This window comes from Rana temporaria, chromosome 1, assembly GCF_905171775.1.
Source record: "Rana temporaria chromosome 1, aRanTem1.1, whole genome shotgun sequence".
In the NCBI taxonomy this organism is placed as follows: Eukaryota; Metazoa; Chordata; class Amphibia; order Anura; family Ranidae; genus Rana; species Rana temporaria.
In genome coordinates this window covers 338,919,459-338,942,085 of record NC_053489.1, presented here as the reverse complement: position 1 = coordinate 338,942,085, position 22,627 = coordinate 338,919,459, and the positions used below count along the sequence as shown (strand labels likewise).

Genomic DNA, 22,627 nt, shown 5'->3' with positions numbered 1-22,627 from the left:
AGGTATAAAAGCAATCCATACGATCAAGCAAAACCAACAGATATATTCAGTAAAGCAGTGCAAATAGGAGATATGGGGTACAATGTAAAATAGGTAATAACAGCCAAGCAGATTTCCTAAAGGATATGCTCACCTTTTTAGGAAAAAATAATAAATGCACACATTTTTGCAGAAAAACAGTGCATTTATTATTTTTTCCTGCAGGGGTGCAATGTCAGGCTTCGGCAGATAAGCAAAACTAGTGAATGAACTACAAAAGGCTCATCAGCAGCCAAGATTTTTTTTTTTATTGTGACAGCGGGTGAAGAGAGGAACCCCCATCCTGTCCCTCCGCTGGGGGGTGGGGGGCTGTGCGAGATCAGAGGGAGAGGTAGCATAAGCTGGAACATGTCACATGTTCCACCCTAAATGTTCCAAAAGGTGAACTTATCCTCTAATGACAGATTCATTAGTTAGTGATTTTTTCTTTTTGAACGGCTTCACTAATAAAAACCTGAATTTTTTTTTATCGTACTTACCTTCTCCTGATCTGTAGCTCTGAGACTCAAATAATTCAGCACTTGAGGTTCCAAAACACTTAGGGATTCTAACAAAGCAGGAATGAGCTTTGGGGTATGGGGCTTCAGCAATTCTCCTGCGCCTTTACTTATTTTCACAAGCGTGTTAATGCTACAGAGAAAGGAAAAACACAAAGAATAATATGGTGAAATATGTGGCTTGATAATCACTTTATCCTAGACCCCTCTTTGCCTATAACCCCTGGAATTCTACATCCTTTTACACACACACACACACACACACACTTGATTCACATAACCTATTCCTCCCTATAGCCTCCTTGAGCCCTAAAGTGTTTTCTTTATTCTGGAGACGCTCCCATTCTGCATACCTTGACGTTTTAGCAAGTTACCCCAACAAGTCAAGTATATTGTTTTGGGACAGGCTTTACCTTGGAAGCATATATGGATCCATATTTTTATTTTTTAGATTTTAATATCTGGAAGAAATTGTATTTATTTTTTAAATGCATTTTCCTGGGATTTTTTCCTGACGTAACTCATAATGTAATTCATGCATCCCCTATTTAGCTTAAGATATAAGAGTATAGGACAAATTAAGAACTTATCAGTGGGTGTGTCTGCGAGCCAATAACTTGTTGCACCTTAACCCGACTTGAGTAAAAACAACATTGTAAAACAATGCAGCGACATATGACGTCATGGGTTTGCTGTATCCAATTATATAATACCTTTGTGAAAGAGGGGTGTGAGGGGGAGGTGTAGGGGCAATCTAATATGGGGAGGAGGGAGAATGGGGGGGAGGAGGGAGAAGGGGGGGAGGGGGGGGTTGAAATGGCCTGGCGAGTGGTGTTCAGATCCCCTTAAGTTTAAGTGTAGTGAGTAATGTGTGGTTTTACAAGGGTGCAGTGACTCAGGGGTCTGAACGCAAGAGGTGGGGAGGTGAAATGTGTTAGGCTGGGAAAAGGGAGATTGGGGAGATCCCATTCCACTTTCCAAATCTAATCCCTTTTCCATTTTTTTCACCATGTTCCTATGGATCAAGCTCTCATTGGCTAATATAATTTTGGTTGTTTAGTAACCTATAAACTCTCCCGAGCCTGTAAAGTTCAGCTATTTAGCTTAAAATATAATCAAATCTTCTGATCATACTATAAACCTTTAAAAATATTTGAATCTTAAATCTAGAAAGGCATTTCCACCTTTCAATGCTACACTGCTCTACACAAAGGAACTGAATTTTTTGTAGCATAAAAATAAAAAAGTCAAGATAAAAACAAATAGCACAACTAGCACTTTCTGAATGACTTTGTTTTCAAGCAATAAAAGCAGAAGTCACCCCCAGGACCCAGGGATTAAGTTAAGGAGAAATTATAATAAATATAGCAGGATTAAATGTGGGTCAAGGCTGGGAATAACCCCCTCTGTTACCCCTATACAACTTTGACACAGAAAGAACATTTGTTGGGGAGTGACGGAGGATTTTTGTCCCAATATAAAATCGACGTGTTTATAGAGATAGAGTTGCTAGATTTTGTCATTTTTTTTTGTAATGGTGGGTGCTCTGCATTTAGACCTGCATACCTGAGTGCACGGACTTCAGCCACTGTGCTCATGATCCCTTTGTCCAGAAGGCAAGGCAGAAGCACAGCAATTGTTTTCTGCCCAGCTGTTCCCTTGCTGGATTCACACATCTTTATACACACCTAACAAAGAAAAAGACAGACATTAACTGAATTGCTTAAATCACATTTAGACTAAATCTGTATATTCATATTGAACCGCAATTAAAAAACAAAAAAATAATAATTGAGTGTTTGCTAATATGTTATAGTAGATAACTAAACATTAAACAGATCAATAAAAATGTGATAACACATAGTTGCGTTTTATGTTCAGACAGCAAGAATGTGCTGAGATGATAATCTATAAAAAATACATTTCCAGAATTGGGAACATGTGATGTTCCTGCTGCCTCCCACAATTCTGCATCTGATACCCAAGTGGCCAATCGTCGGGCCAGAGCATGTTGGGAAGGTACTGCTTTCTTAGATTCTAGTACGAGTGAAGTACAGGAACACATTTTTTCATGACCTACAGATAAGTCTTGATTCGAACAGGTAAGCTTAAAATATTTAAAACAATCAATCAATAAGGTACATATCGCTTGAAAGATGACTACCCATATTCACCAGAACCAGATGGATTTTAAGTAGAACTAAAAAGCAAACCTTTTTTCATTTTAGATAGAGCAAGAGAATGCTTGCAGGGCATTCGTTTTTTATTTTCTCATCCGTGTCCCATTGGGGAGATTTTCCTTTGCTTCCTGCCCCATAGCCAATGGTTGATATCAATGGGAGGAATAGTGCCCTATTAATGTCAGTGGGAGGAATAGTGCCCTATCGTTGGTCTTAGCGGGAGTAATAGTGCCCCATTAAGGGTGGTCAGTGGGAGGAATGACGCTTTATTATTGGTATCATCGGGGGGAATGGTGCTTCATCATTGGTATCAGTGGGGGGGAATGGCGCTTCATCATTTGTATTAGTAGGAGGAATAGTGTCCCAGGGGCAAATAGAGGCAAGCAAAAGGCCGCATCTGGCATCTGTGCTGCAGGTTTGAGGAGATCAATGTTCTAGGCTATCCACACAAAAGAGCAGGGCAAAAGGTAATTGCAATTCCTTTATAGGGTGTTTTTAACAGTTTACAATGATTCGCACGCTAAAATGCCAACATTTCACACTATTGGAGCGTGGTGGCTTTCTTTCCCCTTTTACTTTATATGCTGTGGCGTCCTTGGAGCTGTACTGGAAGGGGAAGTTGTGGAACCTGTCCCGCAAGGATCACAGCCATTTGTTAGATGCAGTTTGACTTCCCATTAAATGAGGGCCACACACTCTATAAGCCTTTATGTGACGCACGGTGGCGCTGATCTATGGTGGAAGGAATCATGAAGGCACCATTGGTCACCATTTAAGCACTTTATATTTTATTTATCATGCAGATGGCCTTTGTTAGTACTTGCACTTTATTTTTTTATTTAGCCATTTGCTAATTTTGTACAATCATTTTGTTTTTATTATTGCCAGAGTTTGATTTGTCATATTTTTATTGATTAATACGCCAACTACTCTGGAGATTCGCGCAGCACTACTATATATGTTTGTGTATGCTGAAATTATATAGTGTATCCTATTTTGTGAAAACAGCTTTTCCCTTTCTTTTGACCTTAAGCACAGTTTCATAATTTTTTTTTATGAAACTGCTGTAATTGCTCCATTAAAAGTATGGTGCTGGAATACAGGATTGTATTGGTTTTTCATTGTCCTAGTCCAGTTAGCTGCAGTTTGACAGACCTGGGTGATCATAGATTGTGCATTCTATTCGATTATGAACAGTAATGTCTTTTTAGATTTAGCTGGTCTCTGTATACCCAAAGGGGGTGTTTCTTTATTAGCTTTTCCAGGGTCAAGTCACCAGAGGGTACTAGCCTATACCCAGGATCTATGAAAACTCATGCTGTGTCCTGTACTATTAAGATATATAGATTTAAATGTGTGTGATAAATAAAAAAACTTGCTCTAGTAGAAAAGCTGGTAGGAAAAAAAAAAAAAAGACAATCTGTGAATAGCGATGGTGCCAAGAGAGCTACCCCATAGGCAGTGCACAGTAGAGCAGCCACTTAGCACAGGACCTGAAAGATCATCGCGATCACTGTAGCAGTGCTGACTAAACTAAATGCAGCATGATGTTTTTTTCCCCATGCATTGTGGTGCATAACAGCCCATTCACATTAAAATTGGCTGAATAATGTAGCGTGCTGAAAAGTGCCTAGATGCAAGAAAACATGCAAGTTTCAGTGCACTGCATTCTGGCTTAAATGAGCTGCACTGCAATGTGCAGCACCTTCTTCAGCCTAGGTAAGAGTTTAATGCCTTATGTTTAATTTTCTTATTTCAAGTGCAACTATTATGAGAGATTAGAGGAGGCGGACCCCACCCCCCCATATTTCACTTAAAAACGTATTTTTTTTAAATCAAAGCTGAAGACCATGTGTAAAGGCTTGATCTGCACAGTGCACGTCTAAAATTAGCTTCTCTTTGACGTTTTTTCTTCTTCTTGCCTAAAGGAAAAAAGAAATGCAATAGATGGCTTTTGTATAAGCAAAAAAAATGTACTGCATCTACCTTGCTCAGAGTTTTCAAAGCCAACTCTGCTGCTTTCCGGACAGACTCCTGAAAAAAAGAGGATATAAGAAAACTATTTAATTGATATTAAATTTATACCAAACTTTATTACACTACAAATTCAACAGTTCTAAAATGCATCATAAATAATTTCCCTGTAGTGCCCATCACCTACTAAATACATAACGACATGCGTGTGAACATTCCAATACACAGCCACGTACCTACCCTGTAAATCGAATTCCTGCATTCACCACATATTAAAACAAAGCTTGTTAAGCTGCAAAAGGTGTTTAAAAGCAAAACCAGTATCAAATGTATTTTTTTTAAATGCATTACAGTACTGGTCCAGAGCAAAATCTAATTCCTTTCTTGTTAGAAGGCCAGATACATTTTTCTAAGGTATCATCCCAGATTAACACCTACTTTGTGGATTAAGATACTGATGCTGGGATAACGCAAGTCCAAGGAATTATCTGTAGACCTCCGAGACAGGATAGTATTGAGGCACAGAAAAATGTCTGCAGCATTAAAAGGTTCCACTGAGCACAGTGACCTCCATCATTCGTAAATGGAAGAAGTTTGAAACCGTCAGGACTCTTCCTAGAGGGGACTGCCCGGCCAAACTGAGCGATCTGGGAAAAGGGGCTTTAGTCAAGGAGGCGACCAAGAACCCTATGGTCACGCTGACAGAGCTCCAGCGTTTCTCTGTAGAGAGATGAGAACCTTCCATTAGAACCACCATCTCTGCAGCGCTCCACCAATCAGGTCTGTATGGTAGAGTGGTCAGATGGAAACCACTCTTCAGTAAAAGACAATAACAGCCTGCCAGAAAAGGTACCTGAAGGACTCTCAGACAATGAGAAGCAAATTATTTTTCTTTTTCAGCAGCAGGAACTGGGAGACTAGTCCGAGAAAGCTGAATGCAGCAATGTACAGAGACATCCTTGATGAAAACCTGCTCCAGAGCACTCTGTACCTCAGACTGGGGTGAAGGATCATCTTCCAACAGGTCATTGACCCTAAGCACACAGCCAAGATAACAAAAGGAGTAGCTACTGGACAATTCTGTCCTTGAGTGGCCCAGCCAAAACCCAGACTTGAACCCAATTGAACATCTCTGGAGAGATCTGAAAGTGGCTATGCACCAATGCTCCCCATCCAACCTGATGGAGCTTGAGAGGTCCTACAAAGAAGAATGGGAAATACTACCCAAAAATAGGTGTACCGAGCTTAGTCGTACCATTAGGGCTGCACGATTCTGGTCAAAATGAGAATCACGATTCTTTTGCTTAGACAAAAGATCACGATTCTCAAAAATGTAATGCCAGAACCCCCCCCCCAAAAAATAAAAAAAATAAACCTGCGATTTATCTGAAAATATGAATATATAAAAAAAAGAGACCAGTGATATGTCTATAATGTTAAAGATCATATAACTCCTATGAAAAAAGCAGAATAAAACTTTGATTCTGATTTTTTCATAGGAGTTATATGGTCTTTAACATTATAGACATATCACTGGTCTCTTTTTTTATAGATCAGAAGCAGTACTGCCAGCAACCATTGGGTGGCGCATGGATACACACAGTTGTACAGAACTGTGAGAAAGTTTAATAAATCAGAAGCAGTACCGCCGACAACCACTGGGTGGCGCATGGACACAAACTACTGTTGTGAGAGAAGCTGTTAACCTATACAGACCACTTTAACCTACAGGTAAGCCTAGATTAAAGCTTACCTGTAGGTGCAACAAATATCTCCTTAACCTACACGGTTTAGGAGATATTTACAGAAAAGTCTGCACCGTTGTCTACGGCGCATGCGCGCCGTAGACAACGGCGCATGCGCGCTGAATGTGCAGTAAGTGATGGCGATCATGCCGTCACTGATGGCTCTCACGTGCATGCGCGGGAGTGACGTCACCGTGGCTCCGGCCAATTACAGTGCCGGAAAGCCATAGTACCCGGAAGTAACTCTGGTATCAATGGCGGAGGTGAGGAACGAGGGTCACTTCGGAGGCTTCGATCTCAGGTAAGTAATTCATAATGAGCTAGTATGCTATGCATATTAGCTCATTATGCCTTTCTCTTGCAGGTTTTTTATTTAAAGATATGCTTCAGAGGATTTACTCCCTCTTTAATGGTAGGTTCATTTTAACAGTGAGAGAAAAAATAACAACATTATCCAGAAAAAATGCATTTCAAAAAAGTTAGATTGATTTGCATTTTAATGAGTGAAAAAAAGTATTTTATCCTTTATCAGCAAGATTTATGGCTCCCAGGTGTCTTTCTTTACAGGCAACAACCTGAGATTGGGGAGCACTCTTTTAAAGGGAGTGCTCCTAATCTCAGATTGTTACCTGTATAAAAGACACCTGTCCACAGAAATTAGATTCCAATCTCTCCACCATGCCCAAGACCAAAGAGATGTCCAAGGATGTCAGGGACAAGATTGTAGACCTACATAAGGCTGGAGTGGGCTACAAGACCATCGTCAAACAACTTTGTGAGAGGGTGACAACAGTTTATGCAATTATTTGCAAATGGAAGAAACACGAAACACTGTTAATCTCCCCCGGTTTGGGGCTCCATGAAAGATCTCACCTCATGGCGTTTCAATGATCATGAAAACTGAGGAATAAGCCAAGAACTAGACAGGAGAATTTTGTCAATGATCTGAAGGCAGCTGGGACCATAGTCGCCAAAAAAACAATTGGCAACACACTACGCCGTGAAGGACTGAAATCCTGCAGCGCCTGCAATATCCCCTTGCTCAAGAAAGCACATTTACAGGCCCGTCTGAAGTCTTCTTATGAACATCTGAATGATTGTGACGAGAACTGGGTGTTGTGGTCAGATGAGACCAAAATCAATCTCTTTGTCATCAACTCACCGTGCTTGGAGGAGGAGGAGGTGGAATGTTGCCTATGACCCCAAGAACACCATTCCCACCGTTGAACATGGAGGTGCAAACAATAAGCTTTGCTTTGGGGGTGATTTTCTGCCAAGGTGACAGGACAACCTCACCACATCAAAGGGATGATGGACAGGGCTATATACCATCAAATCTTGGGTGAGAACCTCCTTCCCTCAGCTAGGTCATTGGTTGGTTGAGGGCATGACAATAACCCAAAACACATGGCAAAGGCAACAAAGGAGTGGCTCAAGAAGAAGCACATTAAAGACCTGCAGTGGCCTAGCCAGTCTACAGACCTTAATCCCAAAGAAAATATATGTGGAGGAAGCTGAAAGTTCGAGTTACTAAATGAAAGCCTCGAAACCTTAATGACTTGGAGAGGATCTGCAGAGGAATGGGACAAAATCCCTCACCCCCCCTGAGATGTGTGCAAACCTGGTGGCCAACTACAAGAAACGTCTGACCTCTGATTACCAACAAGAGTTTTGTCACCAATTACTAAGTTTTGCGAAGGTGTCAAATACTTATTTCACTCATTAAAATTCAAATCAATTTATAACTTTTTTGAAATGCATGTTTCTGAATATTTTTGTTATTTGGTCTCTCACTGTTAAAATAGAGCTACCATTTATAGACTGGTAATTTGTCAGTGGACAAAAGTAGAAAATCAGCAGGGGATCAAATATTCCCCCCCCCCCCCCAACTGTGTGTAATAAATATATATGTATATACACATATACATACATACATACACACACACACACAAAACCACACTCACAAAGTGGAAGATAGAAGCTGCTTGGTTGCCATGTACAGCTGCTCCATATTACTCTGAGGACAATAAGCATTTTGGTCCATGGATGTTAATGTTAACTTAAAAAAACATTGTGCCTCTTTCATATGGGGCTACATGGTGCCATGTGCAGTGCACCTGGGATGGACACATTGCCAGTAAACAGCTCAGTGTTCCAGGAGCTTACAGGTAGTACAGTCAATCTTTACAATATTCAAAACTTCATGCAAACTTTTAATAGACATTATAAAAAAAAAAAAAAAAAAAAAAAGAAGGAGTATTACACTGACAAAGCGTCTACCAATATATATGATTTTTTCATGACCACATTTTGAGCTTTTGCACATATTGAAGTGCACCCAGAATGTAATTTCCAAGAACTGGATAGACCAATTACCACTAACTGCAATCATCTATGCCAAATGTATAAGACATCAGTTCAGCCACTTAAACAGCCACTACAATTTAGACTACCTTCTTCATAATGCGACTGAAATGTGCTTTGGTCAAGTTTTTTTTTTTTTTTAATCGCCCTCTAAAAATACGCGTTTACTAGAGAAAAAATAAACCGGAGTGCCACTGAAGAATGAAAGATTTTTGTATAGAATGCTGTAATAAAAACTATTAGTTACCTCTTAACTAGTTCACCCCTTTTGGTGGTGCGTGGTACATCCAAAGAGTAAAAATCTTTAAAACAAGCAGTAGCAGCTGCAAGACTCTTATTTTTTAATCAGCTTTCAGAAAAAAAGTGATTTGGGCTCCCCGATCCCTTTTACCTGACCACCGAATTTTGTACATAAATATTGGGGATTAAATTGTGTTTGTGTGCAATTAAATACATTTTAGTGTTTTTTTTTTTTAATTCATCAGACCAAGACACTTTTTTCCAATGCTCCATTGTCCAGTTTTGATGTTCATATGCTCATTGCAGGTGCTTTTGGATGCGGACAAGGGTCAGCATGGGTACCCTGATCGGTCAGCGACTTTGCAACCCCATATGCAACAAACTGCTATGCAGTGTGTCTGGACACCTTTCTATCGTAACCAGCATTAACTTTTTCTGCAATTTGGTTCGGACTACAAAGGGCCAGCCTTCACTCCCCATGTGCATGAATGAGCCTTGATTGTCCATGACGCTGTGGCTGGTTCAGCGGTTTTCCTTCCTTTGACCACTTTTGGTAGGTCCTGGTCACTGCAGACTGGGAACATTCCACAAGAGCTGCAGTTTTGGAATTGCTTTGACCCAGTTGTCTAGCCATTACAATTTGGCCCTTGTCAAAGTTTCTCAAATCCTTTACGCTTACACATTTTTTCTGCTTTCAATAAATCAACTTTAGGGACAACATGTTCACTTGTTGCCTAGTATATCCCACCCACTTTCAGGTGCCATTGTAACAAGATAATGTTATTCACTTTAAGGCTGATCAATGTATATATAATGTTCTGGGGGAAGGGTTGGGATTAATTATTGTATAGTCTATAAAGCTCATTTTAAATGCATGTGTAAAACAATGAAACAATTGTTCTAAAGGTGAAGTGGTTAATCAAGAAGACATTTTGTAACAGCAAAACAAACATTGCAAGTTCTTCAGAAAATGACTTCCAAAATGCATCATTTACCTTTATATCATCTTGTACTCTGAAGAGGGTTTCCCAGATCTCAGGAAGCTTATCAACAACGTCATCAAGCTGACGACCACGCAGTAGGTCATTTACTGCTAAACAACTGCAATAAAGAAAAAATGTCAAATTAAGAACACATAATGGCCAACATAAAAAAAAAAAAAAAAAAAAAAAAACACACGTAAAGAGCTGTACCCAGTAGAGTAACCATAGCATCAAAAAACCCACACCTATCTTCCACACGCTACTTTATTCCCCTTCCCAACCCCAAAAACACAAGAAATCAAATGGAGGAAATATTTTTGCCCTTATGGTAGAGATACTGCAAATACAAAAGGATTAGCCATGAGATGTTTAAATCCAATGCTTGCAATGCCACCATACTTATACTCAGTCTTTCAACATCTGAATACATCTTCCATCTTTAAAAACCTTTGATGAACTAAATTCAGATTTCACACAGATTGGACAATTACCTTCATGTCAACTAGTAGAGATCGTATCCTCCACATACTATTATGGTTCCCTAAAAACACAGTTGGGCCCTTCCCCTTTGCACCGATTCAATGACCGAATCATTTACTCTATAAATAATTCATTAACTGGAACGTTCAACTGCTCTATATGCCTACTATTCGATTGTTTCAAGGGTCAGGCTATCTGTGACCAATGTATCTGCTTGTCTAAAGTCAGCTTTTTTGTTGCTCATAGCTGTTGCGACTATATGAACCTATCCAGTTAAAGGGTCACTAAAGGAAAACATTTTTTTTGCTGAAATGACTGTTTACAGGGTATAGAGACATAATAGTTAACTGATTCCTTTTAAAAATGATTACAAATAGATAAAAATCAATCATATAATGTGCCTGCAGTTTAGTTTCACTTTTAAACTGGTTTCATGTTCCTGTGAACTAGAGAGAGACACAGAACAAAAACAAACAAATCCAGGGCAGTGTTTTGTTTTTAAAATGAATCTGATTGGTTCTGTTAAGTTTTAGACACACAGTAATGACAGCTTAGACCACCGTGAAAAGCTCCCAGTACTGTGGTTATAAGGAAACAGACAACCAGGAAGTGTGGAGATCACAGCAGAATTACAGCAACTTCAAAGCAAAAACGAACAATAAGGACATGAAACCAGTACTGCAGTAAGGTAAAGGAAGCTATTTAGCTAAAAAAAAAAAAAAAATTCCTTTAGTGATCCTTTAACAATAGATGCACCAAAATCCAACCTGACTGTTAACTGGCTGGAAAAGAAGACCATCTGGAACTGTCCACATTGTAGGTAATCAAAGTTAATAATTAGCTAATGGGTATATGCCTTCTCTAGATTAAAATGGTCATCTGCTATTATTTCTATCAGTCAACGGTATGTTACATAGTTGGTGAGGTTGAAAAAAGACACAAGTCCAAACCTGTGTGTGCGCCATTATGTCGATATTACATTGTATATCCCTGTATGTTATGGTCTTTTGGTGCCCATTTGAAAGTTTTTGGAAATTATCTATGCTCCCTGCTGAAACCACAGCTTGAACCATCTAAGCTGTTTCCAATTAAATCGATTTTCCTCCAATTTTAGTGAATGGCCGCAAGCCTTTTTAAATGCCCCATCCCAGAAACATTTTCCCTTATTGTATGGTCACCAGTATAGTATTTGTACATTGAAATCATATCCCCTCTCAAGCGTCTCTTCTCCAGAGAGAATAAGTTCAGTGCTTGTAATCTTTCCTCATAACCAAGATTCTCCAGTCCCTTTATTAGCTTTGTTGCCCTTTTCTGTACTCTCTCCATTTCCAGCACATCCTTACTGAGGAATGGAGCCAAGGACTGGACAGCATACTCCATGTGCGGCCGGAGCAGAGTCTTGTAGAGTGGGAGAATTATAATTTCTCTGGAGTCAATTCCCTTGTTAGTGCATGCCAATATTCTATGTTTGGCATTGCATGTCTATCATCTACTAGGCCTAGGCCTATCATCTACTAGGACCCCCATGTTCGTTTCCATCCTAGATTCCCCCAGAGGTTCTCCCCCTAGTGAGTAGATTGCATTCATGTTTTTGCCACCTAAATGCATTGTTTTCCATTTTTCTACATTAAACCTCATTTGCCATGTAGTTGCCCATCCCATTAATTTGTTCAGATCTTCTTGCAAGGTTTCCACATCCTGCAGGGAAGCTATTGTCCTGCTTAGCTTAGTATTGTTCCGAAAATAATGAGATTGAGACGTTTATCCCATCCTTCAGGTCATTTATGAATAAATTAAAAATAGGTTTGGTCCTAGGAAAGAACCCTGAGAGACCCCACTTTCCACAATGCACCATTCCGAGTACTCCCCATTTATCACTACCCTCTGAACTCACAGTTGTAGCCAGTTTTGAATCCAGGTACTCGCCCTTTGGTCCATGCCAACGGACCTTAGCTTGTAGAGTAAACATTTGTAGGGAACTGTATCAAATGCCTTTGCAAAATCCATCTAGATGGCAGCTCACCTCCTCATAGAAGGTTAGTAGATTTGTTTGGCAAGAACGATTTTTCTTTAATCCATGCCGATTACTGCTAATGGTACCTTTTTCATTACTAAAATCTTGTATATAGTCCCTTATCCGTTCAAAGAGTGTGCATGCTATTGATGTTAGGCTAACTGGTCTGTAGTTCCCAGGGATATATCTTGGTCCTTGGTTAAAGATTGGAGCTACATTGGCTTTTCTCCAATCAGCTGGTACCATACCAGTCAGACTGTTCGTAAAAATTAGGAACAATGGTCTGGCATCTACTTGACCGAGTTCCTTAAGGACCCTTGTGTGCAAGCCATCTGGTCCCGGTGACTTATTTATGTTAAAGTTTTTCAAAGTCCATTTTATCCTCCGTTAACCTCCCTGGCGGTATGATTATGTCAGATATTTGATGCTAAAAGAGGTACATAGTGTTGCATGGAAATTTGGCGTTTTATATTGTAGGCCTGTAATTCTTAGGAATAACTCACTTAAATCTGTCCAAACAAGAGTCTAGTAGACATCCCGGGTATGATAAAGTTTGAAACACAAAATCATAAATAATAACTATAATCAAAAATAATATAATAAAATGTATTCAATAATTTAATCAAATCAAAAACACATGTGCTCAGTTGCAGAATTGTCGCTGTTGTCACTTTGTGTTCAAATGGCGAATTTCCCCACAAATCACTATCGCTCAATTCTGCAAGTGTTCTAATTTACTATCGCCGTTTTCTAGATGATCTAAAACCGCTTTTGACTTAAAAGGGGCACTTTATGGTTGCTATGGAAATTCTCCAGTTTCCAGATAGAAAGAACAGCACATAATATAAAACTGCATGCAGGGCACTGGACAAAGCATTAGGGACAAAAAAGGGAGGTGAAATTTGATACAGTACACTGTAATCTTACAGATTACATTACGGTAAGTGTTCTGTGTTTTGCACTTTTTGAATTTCCCGCTGGGATCTGTCCCCGTGCGTTGCACCGCTTGCAGGGAACGGAGCCCAGCATACAGAGAATTGGGCGAAAGACACAGCCACTGCACACAGCAGGGGGGACATCGCAGGATCCTGGGGACAAGGCAAGTAACTTTCCCTGGGTACTGCAATGCAGCCCAGAGAAGACCGCCAAGAAGATTAACCATGGTGGTGCTTCCAGTGACGTGTCATGAGAACATTGCAGTTTTGGATACTGAAGCCCCCCGTTTGCCTCGTGAAGACTGAGAAGAATACATTCAAATCCTTCACCATCTCACATTCCTTTGTAACTAGAATACCTTCATCATTCTTTATGGTGCCAATATGATCTGTCCTCCCTTGTTTACCATTGTACTTTTCTTACTCTCCTGCGCTATATGCCTTTCATGCCCCTTACATTTCTTACTGCATTCTTTGCACAGTTGGAATGCGGATGTTCCCTCAGCCTTGTATTTTTTGAAGGCCTTCGCCTTTGCATGAAATTTTTACGTTGGGGTTAAGCCACCCAGGGCTTTTATTAGCCCTTTAAATTTATTATCCTTTGGGATGCACTGGCTAATACCCTTATTTAATATGCTCTTAACCACTTAAGACCCGGACCATTACGCAGGTAAAGGACCTGGCCAATTTTTGCGATTCGGCACTGCGTCGCTTTAACTGACAATTGTGCGGTCGTGCGACGTGGCTCCCAAACCAAATTGGCGTCCTTTTTTACCCACAAATAGAGCTTTCTTTTGGTGGTATTTGATTACCTCTGCGGTTTTTATTTTTTGCGCTATAAACAAAAATAGAGCGACAATTTTGAAAAAAAAAAAAAAATCTATATTTTTTACTTTTTGCTATAAGTACCCCCAAAAAAAGATATAAAAAAAAAACAAAACATTTTTTTCTCAGTTTAGGCCGATACGTATTCTTGTACATATTTTTGGTAAAAATCGCAAAGAGCGTTTATCGATTGGTTTGCGCAAAATGTATAGCGTTTACAAAATAGGGGATAGTTTTATTGCATTTTTATAAAAAAAATTTTTTTTACTACCAATGGCGGCGATTTTTTTCATGACTGCGGCATTATGGCGGATACATCGGACAATTTTGACACTTTTTTGGGACCATTGTCATTTTCACAGCAAAAAAAAAATGCTATACAAATGCATTGTTTACTGTGAAAATGACAAATGCAGTTTGGGAGTTAACCCCTAGAGGGCGCTGAAGGGGTTAAGTGTGACCTCATATGTTTCTAACTGTAGGGGGGCGGGGCTGGATGCGTTTACACACAGCTCTCCCCGTTCTTCAGATCCGGGGACCGATCGCAAGACTCTGGCGGCGATCGGGTCCACGGTTCCCGTGGTCATGGAGCTTCGGACCGACGTATATGTGCAGGAGGCGGTCCTTAAGTGGTTAAAGAACACCTATTTTTCCTCTGTGTTCTTTGTTCCTAAGGTTTTATCCCATTTAGTATTTTCACATACATCTAATTATTCTACTGTGGTCATTTCCCAATACCTTTTATATTAAATACATTTCTACTGTATGAAATAACCAGTAGTGACATACCTCGATTCACGGACTCTCCACATATTACTCGTCAGATTATTTATCAAATCTTGGAGAATTTCAGTTAAATATTTATCAACCTATAAAAGAAGAATGTTTAGATTATGAATTGTCATAAAAATGTATGGTATTTGATAGCACAGCACTAACAGAAATCATGTACAGTACAACCCGAGAAATAAGAAATCAGTGCCAATAAATCTGCCCCCTCTAAGCTGCACCTTTCAATTACTTCATGTAATTGGTCCTTTTGTTGACCACAAAAACTTATTTTTATTACAGAGATTGGAACTGATTATTATGAGTTACAAACTCTGCCATAGTTAAGGCAAAAAAACTTTCATGTTTCACTTTGCAAGGGCTTAAAATGTGTTTTAATCATATAGTTGCAAGAAAAAGTATGTGAACCCTTTTGGAATGATATGGATTTCTGCACAAATTGGTCATAAAATGTGATCTGATCTTCATGTAAGTCACAATAGACAGTCACAGTCTGCTTAAACTAATAACACACAAAGAATTAAATGTTACCATGTTTTATTGAACACACATAGGTAAACATTCACAGTGCAGGTCGAAAAAGTATGTGAACCCTTAGACTATAACGACATCTCCAAGAGCTAATTGGAGAGGTGTCAGCCAACTGGAGTCCAATCAATGAGATGAGAGATGATGGTTACAGCTGCCCTGCCTTATACAAATCACACACCAATTCTGGGTTTGCTTTTCACAAGAAGCATTGCCTGATGTGAATGATGCCTCGCACAAAAGAGCTCTCAGAAGACCTACGATTGAGAATTGTTGACTTGCATAAAGCTGGAAAGGGTTATAAAACTATCTCCAAAAGCCTTGCTGTTTATCAGTCCAAGGTAAGACAAATTGTCTATAAATGAAGAGAGTTCAGCACTGCTTCTACTCTCCCTAAGAGTGGCTGTCCTGTAAAGATGACTGCAAGAGCACAGCGCAGACTGCTCAATGAGGTGAAGAAGAATCCTAGAGTGCCAGCTAAAGACTTACAAAAGTCTCTGGCATATGCCAACATCCCTGTTAGTGAATCTAAGATACATAAAACACTAAACAAGAATGGATCTCATGGGAGGATACCACAGAGGAAGCCACTGCTGTCCAAAAAAAACATTGCTGCACGTTTACAGCTTGCACAAGAGCATCTGGATGTTCCACAGCAGTACTGGCAAAATATTCTGTGGACAGGTGAAACCAAAGTTGAGTTGTTTGGAAGAAACACACAACACTATGTGTGGAGAAAAAGAGGCACAACAAAACATCAAAACCTCATCTCAACTGTGAAGTATGGTGGTGGGGGCATCATGGTTTGGGGCTGCTTTGCTGCGTCAGGGCCTGGACGGATTGCCATCATTGAAGTAAAAATTAATTCCCAAGTTTATCAAGACATTTTGCAGGAGAACTTAAGGCCATCTGTCCACCAGCTGAAGCTCAACAAAAGATGGGTGTTGCAACAGGACAACGACCCAAAGCATAGAAGTAAATCAACAACAGAATGGCTTAAACAGAAGAAATTACCCCTTCTGGAGTGGCCCAGTCAGAGTCCTGACCTCAACCCGATTGAGATGCTGTGGCATGACCTCAAAAAAGCGATTCACACCAGACATCCCAAGAATATTGCTGAACTGAAACAGTTCTGTAAATAGGAATGACCATTGTGCACGTCTGATCTGCAACTACAGGAAATGTTTGGTTGAAGTTATTGCTGCCAAAAGGAGGTTCAAGCAGTTATTAATTCCAAGGGTTCACATACTTTTTCCACATGCCCTGTGAATGTTTACATGGTGTGTTCAATAAAAACATGGTAACATTTAATTCTTTGTGTGTTATTAGTTTAAGCAGACTGTGATTGTCTATTGTTGTGACTTAGATGAAGATCAGATCACATTTTATGACCAATTTGTGCAGAAATTCATATCATTCCAAAAGGGTTCACATACAGTTGCAAGAAAAAGTATGTACTTAGAAACTGCCAATACACAAAGAATGTCAGTTTAGAGGGTCTAATCATAGTAATAAGCAACTAGTAGATCCCCTGCTTTCACAAAACTTCCTCTACCGTGTCCTGACAGCCAAATTATACGAAATCAGCTACAAATCTGGCAGAGCATTTTGAGATTTCTAATATGACAGCAGGTAGCGGTAAACCGAGTGCTTGTCACTGGTTTATAATGTCCGTGAGATGGGTAGTGATTTTCAGCTAGAAATCCCAGGTAACCTTTATAAGTTAGTATAAACAGTGAATCACAACAACCACAAAAGCTGTATTTTAATGGCGTTATCTAAATTTAGTCATATTAAAGTTTATTTATACAGGTTAAAGCTGACCTTGCAATGAAAAGCAAAGTGCGCTTATAACATCAGGACTGCCTTCCCAATGTATACAGTAATTATGCAAGTCAAAAAACTACGGGAAAAAGGAGAAAAAAAAAAGAAAGAAAGAAGGAAGAAAAAAGGAAGAAGGAAGAAAGAAGCGTATCTTTTACCCTCAACTGGGTATCCCAAATCTCCAGAACATATATCCTTGTAATTTCCAGGTACCAAATGGACAACCCCCCCCCCCACCCCCCCACCCCCCCCCCCCACTTTTTTTTAATTACTTTTAGGTGGTAAGTATACACAGAGGAGGTTATGAAATAAAAAGAAAATAAGTAGACCATGCCTTTTAGTGCAAGATGAACTGTTGGTACCACCAAGTTAAATAAATGGGGTTTAAGAGGTGTAACAACATTCACACATCATACATAAGTCAAGCACTTACAGTAGCCTTGTCTGTAACCAGAGCATTCCAGATGCTTGTCATAGCCTGCCGAACTCCAGTGTTTGGGTCAAACTGATAACGATACAATCGTGGAACGAGTTGCGGCAAGAATGGTGCAAGTTGTTCCCCAGCCTTTGTAGCAATCACATTAAAGCCAAATGCTGCACCCTAATAAAAGATAAGCATGGATTTTAAAAATGATTGCACACAAAAAGTAGATATCCAAACATACAAATTATATTACTCCTGAACAAATTACAAAAACAAGACCTTACCTTCCGTGATGTCCACATAGCATGATGGTTAGCAAGATTCATGAACTTGTATACAAGGTCTGGTTGACTAAGGTCACTGGCCAGTGCACACAGTTCTTTATATGTAGACAGTCCCTGCCTTTGGAAAGATAAAACAGAAAAAAACAATTATGAGGTATCATTTCTCTATTTGCCAAAGTATTTTAGAAAAATACAATTTTAAAGACATTAAATATATTGGAAAAAATAAGTTTTAAAAAAAGAATGGATTCGTTTAGATTAATGTTTTCTACCTATACAAGAAAATGAAAATCAGATTGCTGTAAAAAGTCTTAAAAGTGTGTATTAATGGATAGCTACAATGGGTGAAGTACACAAGATAGAATATAAATAAAATAATAATGATGCTTTCAGGCAGTAGCAGCCATTTTAAAACTGTCCGACTTATATGGGACTACACCGATTTAGGTATACTACCATCCTATAGGAGGATTTGAGTACTGGCAAATAAGTAATTGGCAACCCTGGTACCGTTTAAGCCCTACCTCTCTCAGCATGCCTCAGTTTTGTAGAAAAGCTGTACATAAAAGAGTAGTTAACAATACAGAGTCCTGGAGTACCTTAACGACTTGCCGACTGACCTACGCTGATAAACATCGGCAGAATGGCACTCCTGCGTAAACTGACATACCTGTACGTCAGTCTGCAAAAGCAGGATAGCGGGTGCATGCCAGTCACGCGCTGCTCGAACGTGCTCGTGGACTCTATGTACGCCACCGGCCCGCGATCTTGGCGAGGAGAGGTAGAACAGGGGAATGCCTATGTAAACAAGGAATTTCCCTGTTCTGCCTAGTGACATGACAGGGATCTTCTGTTCCGTCATCAGGAGCAGTGATCTGTCATGTCAGTCATAGCCCATCACCCCTACAGTTAAAACATGCTGAGGGAAACCACTTAACCCCTTGATTGCCCCCTAGTGTTTGACCCCTTCCCTGCCAGTGACATTTATACAGTAATAGTGGCTATTTTTTAGCTCTGATCGCTGCATAAAATTTCAATGGTCCCAAAAGTGTCCTAATCTGTCTGCTGCAATGTCACAGCCCTGATATATATAAAAAAAAAAACAAAAAAAAAACGCTGATCACCATTACTAATAAAAAATAATAAAAATGCCAGAAATCTATCCCCTATTTTGCATTGCACGACCACGCAATTGTCAGTTAAAGCAACGCAGTGCCGTATCGCAAAAAAGGCTCTGGTCATTGAGGGGGCAAAATCTTCTGGGGCTGAAGTAGTTAAAGTAGAACTATAAAGAAATCCCTGGCCGTCACCAGAACTAACGTTCCTATTGGCGAATTTCCCCTCTATTCCTGTTCTGGTGACAACCCAAAATTGTATATTTTTCTTTCATTTTCTCTATCAGTGATAACAGTAAACAAGACAAATAGAGACAGTGAACCTCCCCGACAGGGAGATACAATCCTGACAGTGTTATAACCCCTCTCCATTCTAAATAAAAACATAAACACATTTTTTTTTTGCCTTTAGCTATACTTTCATGAACAACAAGAAAGTGATTTAAAGACGAGTACAAATATCTTATTTTCTTTATCGTGATTAACCACTTCTGCTCTAGAGCAATTAAAAAATTTGCACACATGTAAAAATATGCATTTTTTAACATAAAAGTACAAAAAAAAAAAAACAGAACATTACCGTATTTTCCGGCGTATAAAACGACTTTTTGGATGCAAAAAAATGCATCCAAAGTCGGGGGTCGTCTTATACGCCGGTGACAGTCTCCGTCTGCTGCGAGCGTCTATGATTTAAAAGCCGCGCCTTCTTCTCAGACTGTCCTGTGATAGGCAGAACACAAATCTTCCCAGCAGCGCCTCTGTTCTGTGTTCCTCCTATCACAGATGCCTTCTCATTCTCGGACGAGAGGACGTTCGTGATAGGCGGAACACAGAACAGAGGCGCTGCTGGGAAAATTTATGTTCCGCCTATCACAGGACAGTCTGAGGAGAAGGAGCGGCTTTCAAATCATGGACGCTCGCAGCAGACGGAGACTGTCACCGGCCTGGAAGTCAGAATCAGCAAAACGTGAGTGATGGCAGTGATGGCACAGCGGGGGCAAGTGATGGCACAGTGGGGGCAAGTGATGGCACAGTGGGGGCAAGTGATGGCACAGTGGGGGCAAGTGATGTAATGGCACAGTGAGATTTAAAAAAAAGCCTGTTTCTGTCAGCGGTTGTTCTGGCTACTCCTCAGCTTCCAGAAAGACTAGAAGGAAGAGGGTAGTCTTATATGGCGAGTATATCCCAAAACCCAAATTTTTCCTGGAAAATTAGGGGGTCGTCTTATACGCCCAGTCATCTTATACGCCGGCAAATACAGTATACATTTTTTGAAAGCAGAACCTCTGTAAAATAAGATCGTAGTTGCAATTGTGTATGTAGTATGATATTCGCGCAACTGTTTATTAAAGGCATTTTTTTGGGAAACAAGATAAAATACATTTTAGTGCACACAACCAAAATAGAACACCCAATTCTTGGTAAAATATTAAAAATATGGGGTTGTGTTGAGTGAATAGATACCAAACATGCCAAGTCTTAAAGCAGGGTTCTACCCAAAAGGGAAAGCTTTGTTTGCTTCCTATCCCCCTCCGCTGCCACATGTGGCACCTTTCGGAGGGAGAGTACCTTTTTTTGACATTTTTGCTCGTCATGCATAGGGCAGCCTATTCACTTGAATGGGCTGCCCTACATGCAACAAATGCCCCAAAGAAGCTCCAGAACATTTTATTTTTATTTTTAAGTGAAGCATGGTGCATTTGTGCTTTTTGGTGCGTTTGCAGTGCATTTCTGAAACGTAAGGCAAAGCATTGCATTTTCTGTGCGGATTGCCATGCGCTTGATAAAGCACAGATGTGAATGGAGCCTCATTACACATTACAATGTGATTGTACAATCGATGCAAGATCTCCTTCAGATTTACCAAAACATAATAGTAGTAGTTTAAACCAGCCACAGCAGCCGTCATGTAGTGCTGTCCAGCCAGATTGCCGAAGTGCCAATACGCTGATCTTGACGCATTCTAAGTATCGGATACAATTGCCAGAAGTGTACAGCACTGGGGGAAAAAAAATTGCGCCAAGTGCTTTCTTCAGCGCACATTGCCCGCACACCACAAACAACTGCAGTTGATGTTCCTTGCATGTCTTTAAGTTCTCACTTATTTAAAGTAGATGTAAACCCTCCATACATCCAGTGAAGTGAACAGCCTCAGATGATACACAGAGATAAACCAAACCTCCCTACATAGGTTTTTTAATGTATATCTGCTATCTTCACATTTATATACTGTTTAGAAGTATGTAGCTTACCCATCAGGGGTTTTACCAATGGAGGTGCCCTGAAACACCTCTGTATCACCAGATATTTCATGCTTTGCTCTGGAAGAAAGGAAAGTTACGTAAAAAGTTAATATTTAAAATCGATCATTACTTCTTGGTTCACATTCATCTAACACATTATTATTAATTATGCCAGTTTGTAATAGTGAGTACTTTTCCAATGTAATCTGTATCTCAAAACCATTGCCAAGGTAAAAAAAAAAAGCTGCAGCATCCAATATTCTAATTTTCATTATAAACAAACTCCCCAATGAAAATGTGAACACACACCATAACCCCTTCCCTGTCCCTCCTGTACTTTCCTCCATGGCTAGAATGTGGTCAGTGCCCAAGTAACTGTCTGTTTTTTTCCAGCGCTTCTGGGCTAGAACAGATCAGATTCATTCAGATTGGTCAGCGCCAGCACAGAGCATCACTGATCTGTTACAGAAGCGCTGCAGAAAGAAGAGAACAGTAGAGCGAGGATCAATAGCCCGGACCAATGGCTGAGTGAGCTCTGACAGCTCATCACCCTCAGGAGGAAATTATAGCAGGGACAGAGAGAGAATAAAACGGTGTATGATGGTAGTTCATACCTGTTCATTTAAGCATCATTTCCAATGGAGTGGTCTATGAACCATAACCTTGGGGAAATCTCAGAAAAACAACACAGGACACATCCCCCAATCATCTTAAAGCAGCTAAGCTTTGAACATGTTTTTGCTCGTTTTTTTTTTTTTTTCACCAATATGTACAGGGAAAAAAAAGTAATCTGAAAACTTAGCTACAATGCAAAAGACAGACGTTTTCTTTCCTTTATTTAAGGAAACAAAAACCCACAAAATAATTTTCCCACTTCAGCATGCAAGGATTTCTTAAAGCTTAACACTGGAACTTAAACAAATTGTTCCTCCAGCATCGTTAAAAAATACTAACCTTCAGTTCCAAACTGTCCACCACAGTACACCTACTCCGCCACATGATGTCCTCAGCATTCTGGTTAAAAAATGTTCAGAATCACCCAAACCAGAATGCAGAGGACATTAATATGAATGCAGGGCACATCAGAGCCCTTTAAGAACACTGTGTATTAAAGGGTATTAAAGGGTCAGAGCAGCGATGATCT

General features: G+C 39.9%; 1 protein-coding gene across 2 annotated transcripts in view; it reads right to left on the bottom strand.

The window, feature by feature from the left end:
• The window catches only part of ECPAS (Ecm29 proteasome adaptor and scaffold), a 144,728-nt gene that overhangs the window by 31,405 nt on the left and 90,696 nt on the right, over window positions 1–22,627 (bottom strand). For both annotated transcript variants that reach the window (XM_040361433.1, XM_040361441.1), the window contains 8 exons: window positions 21,493–21,561; window positions 18,126–18,243; window positions 17,851–18,018; window positions 15,066–15,145; window positions 10,035–10,140; window positions 4,703–4,750; window positions 2,103–2,224; window positions 519–669 (listed from right to left, as the gene is read on the bottom strand). In XM_040361433.1, the coding sequence (XP_040217367.1) occupies window positions 519–669; window positions 2,103–2,224; window positions 4,703–4,750; window positions 10,035–10,140; window positions 15,066–15,145; window positions 17,851–18,018; window positions 18,126–18,243; window positions 21,493–21,561 (862 nt within the window). The remainder of the gene's footprint in view (window positions 1–518; window positions 670–2,102; window positions 2,225–4,702; window positions 4,751–10,034; window positions 10,141–15,065; window positions 15,146–17,850; window positions 18,019–18,125; window positions 18,244–21,492; window positions 21,562–22,627) is intronic.